This window comes from Ambystoma mexicanum, chromosome 5q (genome assembly GCF_040938575.1).
Source record: "Ambystoma mexicanum isolate Mex_15411 chromosome 5q, UKY_AmexF1_1, whole genome shotgun sequence".
In the NCBI taxonomy this organism is placed as follows: domain Eukaryota; kingdom Metazoa; phylum Chordata; class Amphibia; order Caudata; family Ambystomatidae; genus Ambystoma; species Ambystoma mexicanum.
Window position 1 is genome coordinate 884,946,651 of NC_090933.1, and position 14,232 is coordinate 884,960,882.

General features: G+C 44.0%; 1 protein-coding gene across 2 annotated transcripts in view; it reads left to right on the forward strand.

Moving 5' to 3' along the window:
- Nucleotides 1-14,232, forward strand: part of TP53INP1 (tumor protein p53 inducible nuclear protein 1) — a 107,793-nt gene that overhangs the window by 22,890 nt on the left and 70,671 nt on the right. Inside the window, exon 3 of one of the 2 annotated variants that reach the window (XM_069621377.1) lies at nt 10,855-11,206. In XM_069621377.1, coding sequence (XP_069477478.1) covers nt 10,855-11,206 — 352 coding nt within the window. The remainder of the gene's footprint in view (nt 1-10,854; nt 11,207-14,232) is intronic. The other variant, XM_069621378.1, reaches the window with a different exon arrangement.

The window sequence follows — 14,232 nt, forward strand, 5'->3', positions numbered from 1 at the left end:
TGATATGGCATTCATAACGTACCTATACACAAGTGTTTTAAGGCGTGATGAGGCAGGGGAGGGGGACAAAGGGAAGGCAGAGACAACAATCTTACTAGGCCAAGCGACATTGAGATTGCGCAAGTGCAGTGGAGCGGGGTGGGGAAAGGTGTGAGGGGAAAGGGGAGGGGACAGTGCAGTACATTGGATCAAACAATAACAAGAAGTGCAGTTAATGGGTGGTATGTGCAAGGGTAAGTGCAGACAGCAGGTGTCCAAAGTGCAGGTAGGGGGACTGTAGGGTTGCAGATACAGACCCAAGTTTAGGAGTTTCCAAGGGGGAGCGGGGGGAAGTGCAGGTGTGCAACTGGGCAGGAAGGGGTCCTGGGCCCGAGATCAGAGGGTAGTCAGGTGAACGGTGCATTTTCAGCCAGGAATTAAGCAGGAGAGAGGCAGAGAGAAGGCAGAAGCAAAGAGGAACGTCTTGAGGTGGTTCCGGAACCGGAGATGGTTCTCAAGTTTCAGAGAGGCAGGGAGGCTGTTCCAGAGGGAGGCCCCAGCCGAAGAAAGAGATCTACCACCAACTTGTTGCTTGGAGAAGCGACTGACACTGAGGGAGTTGGAGGCAGAGGAGCAAAGAGCTCGAGTAGGATGGTATTTACGAAGAGAGAGTTGGAGGTATTGAGGCCTTGTGGACAATGCAGAGGGTCTTGAACATAATTCTCGCAGCCACTGGGAGCCAGTGCAGAGATTTCAATGCTGGAGAGATACGATCCCTGGGCTTGAGGCCAAGGACCAGTCTTGCAGTCCTGTTCTGGATGAGTTGCAGAGGGCAGAGAGTAGAAGCTGGCGGATTTGGAAAGACCAAGTGACCAGTAGAGAGAGAAAGAATACAGATAAGGCATTTGAAAGAGGAGTAGTCCTGCATAGGAATGACAGAGGCAGGCATTCACTCTGTGAAGATCAGGGCTACACCCCCTCCGGAACGTTTGGTCTGGGTGCAGAGAGGATCTTGTAGCCATCAGGGAGGAGAGTGTCAAAGCTTGTGACCGAGCTGGCTGTGAACCATGTCTCGGTGAGACTGAGGACATTGAGGTCAAGTTCTTCCAGGAGGCGGCAGATGTCAGAGGAGTGTTTGACAGCTGAGCAAGAGTTGAGAGTGGCAATGTGGAGAAGGTTGCCATCTTTGAAAGATTTCCCGGAAGGGTTACAAATCAGAGGTATGCCCTGCAGAGGTGTAGAAGGAGCCCGAAGGGGCCTGGGAGGGGGTAAGAAGAGGAAGGAGGATCTGGAGAGAATAGGGGCATAATCCAAATCTTGGACAAATCAATATTTTGTCATTTCTTCTATTCATATGGTTGAAAACGCCAACCTTTCAATACGGTTACATTTAATATACAATCCATTACGTATTTATAAACCAATCATTTCAAAGAGAATAAAACAGTCAAAAAGGAAAAAATAAACATGGCCATAAAATACATCTTATCTCCCTCTAATATCAAAACATAAAAAAATGTAAAGACTCTAAAAATGTCATTGTTCCCAGAATAACCGCTATATGTTGACCACTAAAAATCATCATCCATAAAGTATCAAACGTTAAAATTGTATAATCCTTAAACAAATGTAAAAGCAATTTACGTTGAGGAAACATAAATGGACACTGGACCACCAAATGTTTAATCGTTTCTAACTGGGTCTGGTTTATACAATATCAACAAGATCTGTCCGCCTGTGAAACTTTTCATCTAATACCTAGAATTTTATTTGTTGGCCATAAATTAAATCAAAATCTTAGAAACCGGTTTCTAAATATTGGCGATGGAAACTTAATCAGATATGGTGCAGGTTAATTAAAAGATTTCAACTTTAAAATGTCAATTTTAAAAATGTTTGTATTTCATGCACTGCTCCCATGTTAACCGCCAGTCATATAGCTACAACTTCTTTTTTGCCCGGTCCGGATTATCTACCAATAAGTCCAATGAGATATCGGCTTCCAGCATCAGTGCTATAGATTTTGCTTTCCAAGTTAATAAAGACTGATCTATATTTGAATCCAGTGATAAAGCTCTAGATGACAGTAATGAGCCTGAAGTGGAGGACATAATGCATTTTCTATTCAATTTTCCACATACACTATGAATTGGGTTTATTGTCACTGAACACAATGTGTATCATTCCCACAGTCTGACTTGATGGAAGAGACAGCACTTTATTCCAGTATAGGCCGTCCAGCCTACTCCAGCGCGGCATAGATTCCAGCATCTGAGTCTCGGCTCCATAAATGGGAACGACTTTTTGCTTATAAAGAATATGTAAAGGTCCACAAAATTGCCCATACTTTTTGTGTATTATTTGCACCTGGCAAACCGCTGTTATAACCTTCCTTATCAGGTCCAAATGATAAGGTAACTCTGAGGCAATATTATTTGTGATCTTTCCCAGGTAACGATATTCATTCACAACAATCAACAGCATTTTATACAAAAACCACATATAGGAATGCCTCCTTTTGTGAGGGTTTGTATTAAAAATCATAATTTTAGTGTTTTCTTGATTAATGTGTAAAGGGTTCTTTTTTGCAGAAAGCTTCAGACCTGTTAGTACATTTTGTAAGACCTTTGGAGTTTAAGCTAGAACTAAATCGTCTTCATACAAGAGCCATGGTAACAGAACATTTACCAATTTTGGTGGATAGGAGACCACACTATTCAAGTGGCGGCCAATATCCACTATAAAAAAATATAAAGGGCTGGTGCTGAAATAAAGCCCTGTTTCAGACCTCAAAATGTTGGAATAGGTTGAGATAACACTCTTGATTTAGCTGGATTTGAAGAAAAGTATTCGTATCAAATTGTAATTTCAGTGCTAGAATATATGCTGGGCATGCTGCCTCTTCCATCTTTAGCAATAAAAGATCCCTTGGGATAGAATCAACGGCCATTTTAAAATCTATGAAAGGATTTCCCTGTTTGCATCCCTCGCTTATTAACCAACGTGAGGGACAACACATTTATTGAAGTCCTTGGGCCAGGGACAAAACCTGACTGTAGGGTATACCCAATGGATTTAAATTGGATCCAACCAGTAAAAACCCTTAAAAGCAATCGCGCAAATATTTTCACCGGAGCGTCTGAGTGCAATTGGTCGATACTTTTGTGATCATTAATTTGCGGTCTCCAATCTTAAATATAAGGATTATCACCGTTTTTTTCCAGGTTTGCGGAATTTGCTTAAAATGCAATACCTGGGTAAAAGAGCAGATAACTCTTGACACAGTCTCTGGATGAGCCTTTAACATGTAATTTGTCAAGCCATCAGGGTCCGGAGCACTAGACCTACTCAATTTATCTGATGTCCATATCAAAACTGATTGTATCTTCAGTAGTACAAAGGTAGAGTCCCTTTCTCTGGGGTGGACCCTGCAGGGCATGTAGGTGCTGGAAATATTGAACCCATCTAGCCTCTTGAACTGCGATTATTTGAAAAGGTAACTGTGTGTTATTATTAACTCTATTTAAAATGGTACAAATCTAAGCACTATTTTGGGATGTCAAGGTAGTCGGCATAAATTCCCCATCTAGTTGCAATATAGAAGCACAATGAAATTTCAACCAATTCTTACACTGCAACTTCAGTTTTTAGGGTACTAACCGCTTTCATAGAAGACTTAAAATGAGCAGTTGCCCGCAGGTCCCTGCGTAACTGGGTCTTCTTTGCACTGATCCTTGCGTCAAAAACATGTTTATGTTTAAAACGCGGTTTCTGGCCATCCTCGGTGTACTGCACAAATAAAGTCATTGCGGCCACATAACGGCCATCCGAGTTTATCACATCTGGAATCAGCCGAGACCCATCAGACTTTATGCACATGGCTAATTTATCCAAACACTCAACATTCCATCTGAACCTGTTTCTTCCCCCTGTCATTTCCACACTACCACGAAAATGATCTGCCTGAGAGAAAGCCCTCTGCCAGTTCCATGTTAACCATAATAAGTTGTAATCACTTTGGGGTTGAAAGGTGATTTGGAAGTCCTCTATTGCCATGACCATTTTCCTTTGGACAAAAATATAATCAATAATAGTGGATTGATTAGCTCTCCTCCAAGTCGGTTTCGTAGGTATATCCTCCTTCAGAGCCCCATTTAACATACACTGCCGGTTAGCCATTAAGGTTAACCATCGCTTTGCCAGAGTTGTCAGTTTGTCTGGGTTTGCATCCATAAACTGCATATTTAAGTCACCCCATATTATTGTTGAAGTAATGTTAGCATCTTTAGAAATAAGGTCTAGCATTTGTTCTACCCCCTGAAAAAACAAGCTATCCAAAATTGCAGCATGTTTCCAGTATAAATTTTGGAGGGTAAACTGGCCCTTAGATGAAATAAGTTTAGCAAGCTGTGTGAACACATTTGGAGAGGCCGAGGGCTCAAGGGTAAACCCAGTCGTTTTTTTAGGCCACCAAAAGGCCAGCCGAAGGTCTTCCCTGATTATACTTTTCCACTGGCAATAACATTAAGGCGTAGCCCTCCCAGACCAGAGGCTTTAAGAGCCATGTTTCTTAAAGCATGACTATGTACATGCTTAAAAGCGGGTTACCCTTCTCCGCTAATAAATTCTTAAAATCCCTGGTATTCTAGCTTGCTAACTTAAGAGTTACCACTTCAGTTTTATCCTGCTGTTAATTCTGAGATGTTTGTTTTTTCAAAGATGGAACCACAGACCGCATAGACTGTTTCAAATCCTTTCTGTGAAGTAATTCAACTTGTTGATGATTGTTAGGGGCCCCTGTGAGCAAGAAATTCTCAAGGGGATCCAAAGCCCCTCCCATTGCTGGATGTTGAGGCAAATAAACGTCTCTACTCCCCTCCAGTTGTTGGATGCTGACCTCTTGCTTTAAAAAAAAAATTGATAGTCACCTTTAGCCCTCAAAATGGCCTTCGTCACCATTCAAGACTCAACCCACAGTGTAACTTTGCCCGCAACATAGTTGTTAATAAATTCGACTTAGGCTATGTCAGAGGATTGCAGCTCCTCCAAGGCTGGAATGTCCATAAAGAGATTCAATATACTTGCTCTATTTAACACATAATTGCCATAAGATACCCCTCTACACTGGAGTAAAAGGCTATATTAATTCCCTGGGGCCTGGCGCGAACACACACTGGGCTTAAAACTTCCTATTTAATATTGGTGCCGGAATCCCTCTGGGTCCCTCTAGAAGTCCAAGTCCCTCTCGCTGTCCCACAGCCCAAGCCTCATTTTGTATCAAGTGTGTATCAGATCTGAAGAGTCTGCTCTTGTAATCCGTTTGCCCTTTAGTTTTTATAATTTGGGCTTTTTTCAAAGTGTTAGTTGATTTTAGTAGTTATCAGCGCATTACTACTTTGCTCAACAGTCAAAAACTTATTCCCCAGAGAGGAGTGATTTGAATGATGCGAATCATCCAGATCACAGTACGTCATTTCATCACCTCCATTTATGAGAGCCGAAAGATCACCCTCCGTATGGGTTGAACGACTTGACAGATTTATCTCCTACAACAGCTCATCCAGAAGTTCCTGTTCCATCGAAGGATGGCCAGGAAGATTATCTTCTACTATTGTCATATTGTCTTTGCCTTTTCTTTGCGTTTAATAGTTTAGATCTTTTATTTTTTTTTTAAATGGCCTCCTTTAACTGACAATTTATATTCGGAGGGATCGTTAAACCTTGAATAAACTTTCTTGAACCAAACTGAGTAGATCTAAACAGGAATCTCGGTTTAATTGTTTTTTTTTTCCCATTTGAACTATTTTTTAATCAGGGGTGTTTTCCTGGAAAATATTTTTAAAACGGGACCTGCAACGATTTCCCCTAGAGGTTCTTGAACCTCAGTATCCACCAAGCCCTCTGTTTCTCTCACATAGATAATATCACCCTTCTCCAAATGTGAAACCGAACCCTGGAAAACCTGGTTAATTCGTACCGTGGATCTTTCAATGGACCAATTTCTTAACTTGGGGGTAATTACTTCTTCCGTCAAGATTAGGCTAACCTCCTCTATTTCTGTTATTTTCATGGTCAACAACCCCATTTGATCTGTCATTTTGTTGTCTAAGGCCTCATATAATTTGGCCAAAGCCATCAGGGCAGTATTCATTGTCAATAAGGCAACCTCAATAATCAGAGCAGTCCCCTGTTTTTTTCCTACGAGTCTACGTGGTGTAGGATTAACAAAGGAGACTGAAGAACATGATGATGTATTTACCGATTCTGTGTACAGTATCAGTGAATGCGAGAGGTTCAAGGGGGGAGAACTTCGTAAACCCGGGAGCTGGGTATCTGCCATTAAAACTGCCTCAGCAGCCTCATGATTTAATAGGTCCTCGGACTGTAAAACTTCCCTAACCCGATTTATGATATGGCACTTCTAACGCGCCTATACACAACTGTTTCAAGGCGCGACGAGGCAAGGGAGGGGAAACGGAGGGAAGACAGACAACGATCCTACTAGGACAGGTGACATTGAGATCGCGCAAGTGCAGGGGTGGCGGGGGAGGGGAAAAGTGCGGGTGGAAAGGGGAGGAGGCAGTGCAGTGCAATGCAATAATCAAGAAATGCTTCCTCCTCCACACAATAAGAATCTTACCTTTCCTCTCCTTCACCCACAAAACACTCACAATCGTCACCCTAATCATGTCAAGAATCGACTATGCAAACAGCCTCTATCTCGGGAGGCCAGGATACCTCCTGAAGAAGCTACAACAGATCCAAAACACAGCAGCCAGATTGCTCCTGAAACTATCCAGAAGAGACCACATCACCCCAGCACTAAAAACACTGCATTGGCTCCCAGTCAAACATCGCATCACCTTCAAAACAAGGTGCATAACACATAGGGCAATCAGCGGACAGGGAGCTGAATTCCTACAAAAGAAAATAACAATCTACAAGCCAACGAGACGCCTCAGATCAAGCAACGAAATCCGCCTGGAACAAAAACCATACCTTAAGAAAAAACATGGGGGGCTCCTCCTTCTCCCACTTAGCTGCAAAAACCTGGAACAACATCACAAAAGAAATAAGAAACACCAAAGACCACCTACAATTCAGGAAACTACTAAAAACCTGGCTCTTCAACATCACAGATTCAAACTGAAAAAAACCAAACAATGGAACGGGAAACATAAAGAACAGGAAGACAAATTTTAGGATGACCTACTACAACAAGAGCGACGATGCTAGGTCGAATAGGACACACGCGACACCCATCGGGACAGAAATCAGCATCCCTAGCCAACTCCAACCAACAACCTCACCCGCTCCATAAATTGCCACCAGGTATCATACCTGAATAGAGTTGTGTGAATGTTAGCACTTGCGACACTTGAACTAAGTTGTGGACATTGGCATGTGTATATACCTGATGGAGCTGTGAATGAAGGCAGGTGCCGCCCCTGGTCGTAATTGCATGGTACCACGCCTCGAAGGGGCTGGGGGCGTTAGCCTCTATGAGCAACTGAATAAAATGATGAATGCCGACCTCCGCCACGTATGGATGGAGCAGCCTTGCCTGACTGATACCACGCACCGACTTTACTGGGAATGCTCTCTGGGCCAGATTTGAAGGACGCACAAACGATGCCTGCCCCACATACAGACCGGTGTGACGAAGGTGGCTGGGGCCGATCCTGGGCAAGGTTATGAATGCGAGTGCACGCCATGTGTGAAAGGGACTCTAAGTGTCAGACGGTCCCAGATATGGACGGAGACACAGAGATGCTTGTGCACTCCACCTGGAGAGAATATGGAAGTTTAGCGCCTCGCTTTCAGACAGCAATGCCAATTAACCAATCCACTAACAATCTCACCATCTACATACACCACTCAAACTCTAACCAAACACAACCACAAGCCTACAACACAACAATCCGCACAAACTTCACTACACTTCAACAACAAAACAAACCACACATAGACTCTCACAACAGCACACGACGACTACCCCAACCCCAGTCAACGGAATTACCGGGCTGAGGCCGCCAACAGCACATCACTGCTCTCTTGCACTTTTCCAGCTTATTCCCACTAACCCCCCTCGCTTCCCTTTTTCAGAACCGCCAGAGCAACAGGGGACCACTCCGGTGGTGATAGTGCGCGGTACAAATATCATTTAACATTAACATAGGATAACAGTAAAATAAATAAGACAATAAATAAGAGTGCGGCCAGCTGGTAGCAAGGGTAAGTGCAGACATCAGGTGTCAAGTGCTAGTAGGGGCTGTAAGGATACAGAAACAGTCCCCGAGTGCAAGGGTTGCCTGGGGGGCAGTGCAGGTGTGCAACTGGCGGGGAGGGAACCTGGGCCCGAGATCAGACGGTAGTCAGGTAGCCAGTGCAGTTTCAGATTCAGCCAGGAGATCAGCAGGGGAGACGAGGAAAGAAAGCAGAAGCAAAGAGGAAGGTCCTGAGCTGCTTCCGGAATGGGAGATGGTTCTCCTCAAGTTTCAGGGAGGCTGTTCCAATGGGAGGCCCCAGCAGAAGAAGGAGATCTACCCCCAAATCGCTGCTTGGAGAAGTGACTGACCCTGAGGGAGTTGTTGGCGAATGAGCGAAGAGATCGAGAAGGAAGATATTTAGGAAGAGAGAGTTGAAGGTATTGAGGTCACAGGCCCCAGAAGGCCTTGTGGACAATGCAGAGGCAGTGCAGAGATTTCAGTCCTGGAGAGATACGATCCCTGGGCATGAGGCCAAGGACAAGTCTTGCAATCCTGTTTTGGATGAGTTGCACAGGGCGGAGGGTAGAGGCCGACAGATTTAGAAAGAGGATGTTGCAGTAGTCCAGCCTAGAGACAACCAGAGCTCTGGAGACTGTGAGCTTCTGGGGGAAGGAGAGGAAAGGAAGAATACCTCTGAGGCAGTACAGCTGGTAGTGTGACTTCTTAGAGACATCAGAGATGTGAGGAGAGAAGGAAAGTCTGGAGTCGAAGATGACCCTGAGGTTTTTAGCCACGCAGGTGGGAGCAGGAAGAGAGCCAAGAGAGGCCGGCCAGAGAGTGACAGTGAAGGAGGGAGCAGGTGTGCCGATGAGGAGAATCTCGGTCTTACTGGCATTAATGCAGAGATCATTGGTGGCACACCACTCCTGGATGGCGGACAGACAGTCGGAGATGAGAGAAGGTGAAGAGGTGGCGGAAGGGAGCCTGAAAAGGAGTTGTGTGTCATCCGCATAGCACTGAAAGTTGGGGCAGAGAATGGCAATGTGGTGGGCAAGAAGTGCCAGATATTGGTTAAACAGCCAGCGAGAGAGGTTAGACCCCTGGGGAACACCACAGATAGAGACAGAGGAAAGGAATGACCCAAGTTGGACCTGGGAGGGTTGATCGGAGAGGAAGGAGAACAGCCTATAGTTTTATAGGGCTTAGAACTGTTTTTTTCCCTTGCTACCAATAATGAACACGGGGCCCCCATACTGATTTCTAAGGAGGTGTTAAGTGTGTATAAAGTGGCATGCTCACCTCCATGAACCTGAGCAGAGATGACCTGCCAAACCTAGTTGTCTTTAGATGTGACAATCATTGCATTATCTTCATTCGATTTTAGTGCCAGTTGGGATAATTGAATAGGGTCTAAACACCTCAGGTTCAACCCTCAGTCTATTTGCGGGAGCACCGCCACAATAGCTGAATCTGGAATCTCCGAGAAATCAATGAGTAGATCCTTTGCCACACATAAATCGTTAGAGGAGGGGGAAGGGTCCCAGGATCCACAGCCGCAGCCCCCACCCATGGAATATTCATTTTACTACCAAATCCTCTGATATCTGATGTTAATAATTTAGCACGCCTGTGAGTCTGCACACGAGCACTCCGCTGAGAAAGCCCATTAGTTGTTTTAGGCATTAAAAAGTCCATGGAGGGTTGCTGTGATTTTATTTTTTTTAGCCTAACATTCTCCAGCATTGCTGTTTTCAGCGTGTACATATATGACATAGCAATAATAACACAACACAGAAAACAACTCAATAAATGATGACATTCAAAATAAAATATTTAAATACCCCTAACACCACCAGCCCAACTGTGTAACTGCACTCTAAGATGTACTCCTAGATGCACGTGCGCTGATACGCGTGGCTGGTTTGTTTTCAAGGATTTTGGCAGGAAGGGGCAGAGCCAACCAATTTTGGAATGTTTTCTTTTTTTAAATCAATTCTGAAAACGTAATCCGTGCCTTAGTTGATAACGTCCTTCCATCGTACCACAATTCAGTAGATGAAAGATCAAAGACCAAGAGTCTACTACAGGCTCGGCATAACTGCACTCGAAGATGCACTCCTTGATGCGCATGCGCTGATGCGTGTGGATGGATTGTTTTCAAGGATTTTGGTGGGAAAGGGCAGAGTCAACCAATTTTAGAAATGTGTTTGCTGCAAGGTATGTTTATGTTCACTGTTGTGGTAAATGAAAATGATGCAAATATATTATGTTTCTTTAAAAGTAGGCATTGCCAGTATGCAAACTTCATACTGTGTTTCCAACCAGGAAAGTGTGATGGCATGGCATGAAAGTGTGAGAGATTTGTCTTTGGGAAAATAGGGGCAACAGAGTTCCTAAACCTTTTTATGGATAAAAGTCATACAATGTGCTACCTGCCCCTGCTGACACTGGATCTGCGGATCAGAAAGGGGTTTCTTCCAAGCTGCAGAAGTGAGCACCTCATTTGGAAGAATGCATCATATAATTCCACTATTTGTATTGCTTGTATTCACATCTATTTTTGTAATTTTTTTATTTATTTCCCTTCACCCATCTTCATTTTCTGCTGGTGGACTTATAAACGTTCTCGTCTGGACACATGACATCATGACCATTCCTCCTGTAGTTGATAATTGTACTCCTTTTTCGAAAGAAGAAGCCGAAATCGAAACTCCGTCCTCCCCGGACTGCACACCTATCTTCTCCTGTACAGCCACCTCTTTAGAGTGCCTGGCGGATATCAATGAATCTTGTTTTATCCAGTTTGAACAATACCCTTTGGAGGAGAGCTGGTTCGTGACCCCTCCTCCGTGTTTCACTGCAGGTGGATTAACCACTATCAAGGTGGAGACCAGCCCAATGGAGAATCTTCTGATTGAACATCCCAGCATGTCTGTGTATGCTTTCCCCAATCCCTGTCACGAAGAACAGCAGAGGAGCTGCGGGTCGGAGATGTTGCATAAGCCAAGCAAAGCGAGGTAATTTGATATTATTATAGTACGGCAAATTCATTGCAAGTTGTGCTTTGCTTGGCATTTCTTTGTCTGTATTTATCTGTAATGGGTCATTTGTCATTATTAGGTGGAAGATTCTTAGGGTGGTATCAACTACCATATGGAGATCAATGCTTATTATTAAGCCTGAAAAGTATAGTCACTAAAGTGTGTTGAAATTGTATGCCAATTCCCTTTGACAAGTTTCCTCCTAGTAATGTAAATGAGATTTGCTTGACATCATAGCAACATTAGTTTAGTTCTTTGTGCCCCATTTTGGGATTTCTAAGAGAGCTATTCCTCTTCCAGAAAATATTTGTAACTGTATATTTATTTTTATAGTAGCACACTACTCCCACACCTCAGCTCATTCAGGTACACGGGTAGACCAAAGTAATTTGCACAGCATAAAATAAATGTCCAGGTCCTGCCCACCAGATTCTGTTTTTTGTCTTCACCCTCGATTTCACCCTCTGATTTAATCTGGGTTACAGACATTTTTGCAGACTAGAACATCAATTGGACTAAATTCTCCATCATGCCTATGTCGTAAATAGTCAGCAAATAAAATGGGTCTACCACCTGGCCTTTTCAGTAGGAATCTGAGCACCTGAGCTTCCTGGACACAATCCCCACCCATAACTCCAAAAATATACTGTCCTTGAACATCTCGGTTACGGCCAATATACACCTTCACCTCTTGCACTGGAACGTGATGCTCCTCACAACTTGGGCCAGATTTAACACAGTCAAAATTAATATTTTCCTTAATATCATTCAGAATGTTTCTGCACATCAGTGATTTACAGAGCGATAGAAAAATGCAGATCGAATTTGTATGGCACCCATCGAGGAAAGCCAAGATAACACTTAAACTCAAAATGAATTGAAAGGGTACCTGCAGGTTGTAAAATGAAGTGCAGAATTGATACTCCAAGTACAGACTCTCCTGGATGAGTTCACATTGAAAGGCTGCCTGTGGCCACAAGGCACATGATCTCCGCCCTGCTTGTTGGGCCCTTAAAACAATACATCTGCAAGTTAGACAGCACAAATTCACAAGACGGATGTTTAGAGAATACACCCTGAATAGGAATCTAAATGAATACCACAGTAGCTACTACAATACATACTGTAATGGTCAGTTTGGGACATTTGGATAACTGTATGTGCTGGTTTTGCAACGCTGTCGTTGTTCAGAGGCAAACTACATCCAAATACTGGCACATGCACAGTAGACCTCTCGGTCCGCGAGTAACACAGATCAGACTGCCCTCTATTCCAGCAACTGTGCCTCTCCAGGCCTGATCACTGCCTACGGGCTTATTCCCAGCCACTTCCACAGGGTAACCACTGCCCCGGTTGGCCCTCAAACTTACCTGATCACCACTGCATGCCCGCTCCGCAAGATACACTACCAACACCTTCCCAGACAGCGCCTCCACGGCATGTGCCAACCCTCTCCCCAGGGCACTGGGTTCACCCTGAGGCACTCCACCTCCACATCATTAATATACTTTCCATTGGGTCACAGGATACAACCTCAGACCTGCGCCGTGCAACAGCTACCCAGCACGCAGCCATCCACACACCCCTTCCACCACATAATCCCCCTCCATTCCAGATACATACGCCCCACCCGCGTTCTAATCTCAAGTTCTCTCCCATGTAGTTGCTATCCAGCCTCCTTACTCGAGGAACATGACTGCTCAATTATCCTCTGGTAAGAAACTCCTTCCATCTCTATAATTCCATCTAATGTGGAGCTTTACCACTTCTAATCATCTAACTCTTCTCCCTTCCTTCCTTTTGCCATTTGGTGCACCTCTGGTCTATTACCATCTGGGCTTTTCCAATTGTTGATTATCATGTATTATTTTTCTCAAACTTGACATGCATTTATTTGTCACATCTTACTCACTTTGTCACTATACCACTTATATGCAATCTGTATGACTTGTAACATTGTTACCTAAGTCAGGTAAATTCCCAAGCTTTTTTTCTCGGGGCTCAGGACTCAAAGGGAATTCGCTCAAAGCGAAAAATAGAAGGTGAGTCTGATTACCCCTCTTTCCGTTGCCCTGATGTGTCGGCGTGACGCTCAATTACAAACTAGACAGGTTCATTCTGGCTACTCGGGGACATCATAAACCCAATACGAGCACAAACTTAGAAAAAAATAAATTCACTTTTTAATATTGTGGATAAAAACAAGAGTGACAAATGCCCTACATATAACATTACACATTTACACAATACAAAATGTGTTAAAAACCTTATTTTCATATAACAACCAGAGTACAAATGTACTCATGGAGCAAGGGGGTACAAACAACACAAAATGCTTGCTTTGTATATAAATCCCACAGTTAAATCATTAGGGTATCGAAAGAGGGGTAATCAGACTCGCCTTCTATTTTTGACTTGTAACATGACAATGTTCTTTGTCACGACTCACAACTTCGCTCACGGCAACTCGCCACCCACCCCTACACCACTTGACAATGTCACTATGGCACAACATCACAGCCTTAATAAAGTCCTGCTGGTCGAAACACGTGTTGGCTTTTTTCATGTAAATGGCACAACATGTGCTCGAAAAACAGCAACCTCATGCTAATAAAGTCCACATTACACTACTAACCGATTAGTGAGACTCCTCTTTTGCTACTGCTAGATGCACTATCCAAACAGGTGACGTGCCTTTGAAATCCAGTGCCAAGACGGACAGGGATCCCTACCCCCCCCCCCCCCCCCCGACCCCCCCCTTTGTCTACAATTCACTACACAGGACCCTTTAAGCATTGTCACTCGGGAACCCTTGATCAGGCAGCAGGAGGAACCACTGAAGACGGAACAAGATCAGTGCAGGGATTCATCATTCCACTAATGCTCTTGGCCCTACCTATCCTATACATCCACTGCCCCAGAGATGCTGACTTCTGAAACCAAGTGGGTGATAGAACTGTATTCAGTTATTGCAGTGACCATAAACCGCTTCACAAAAAGTG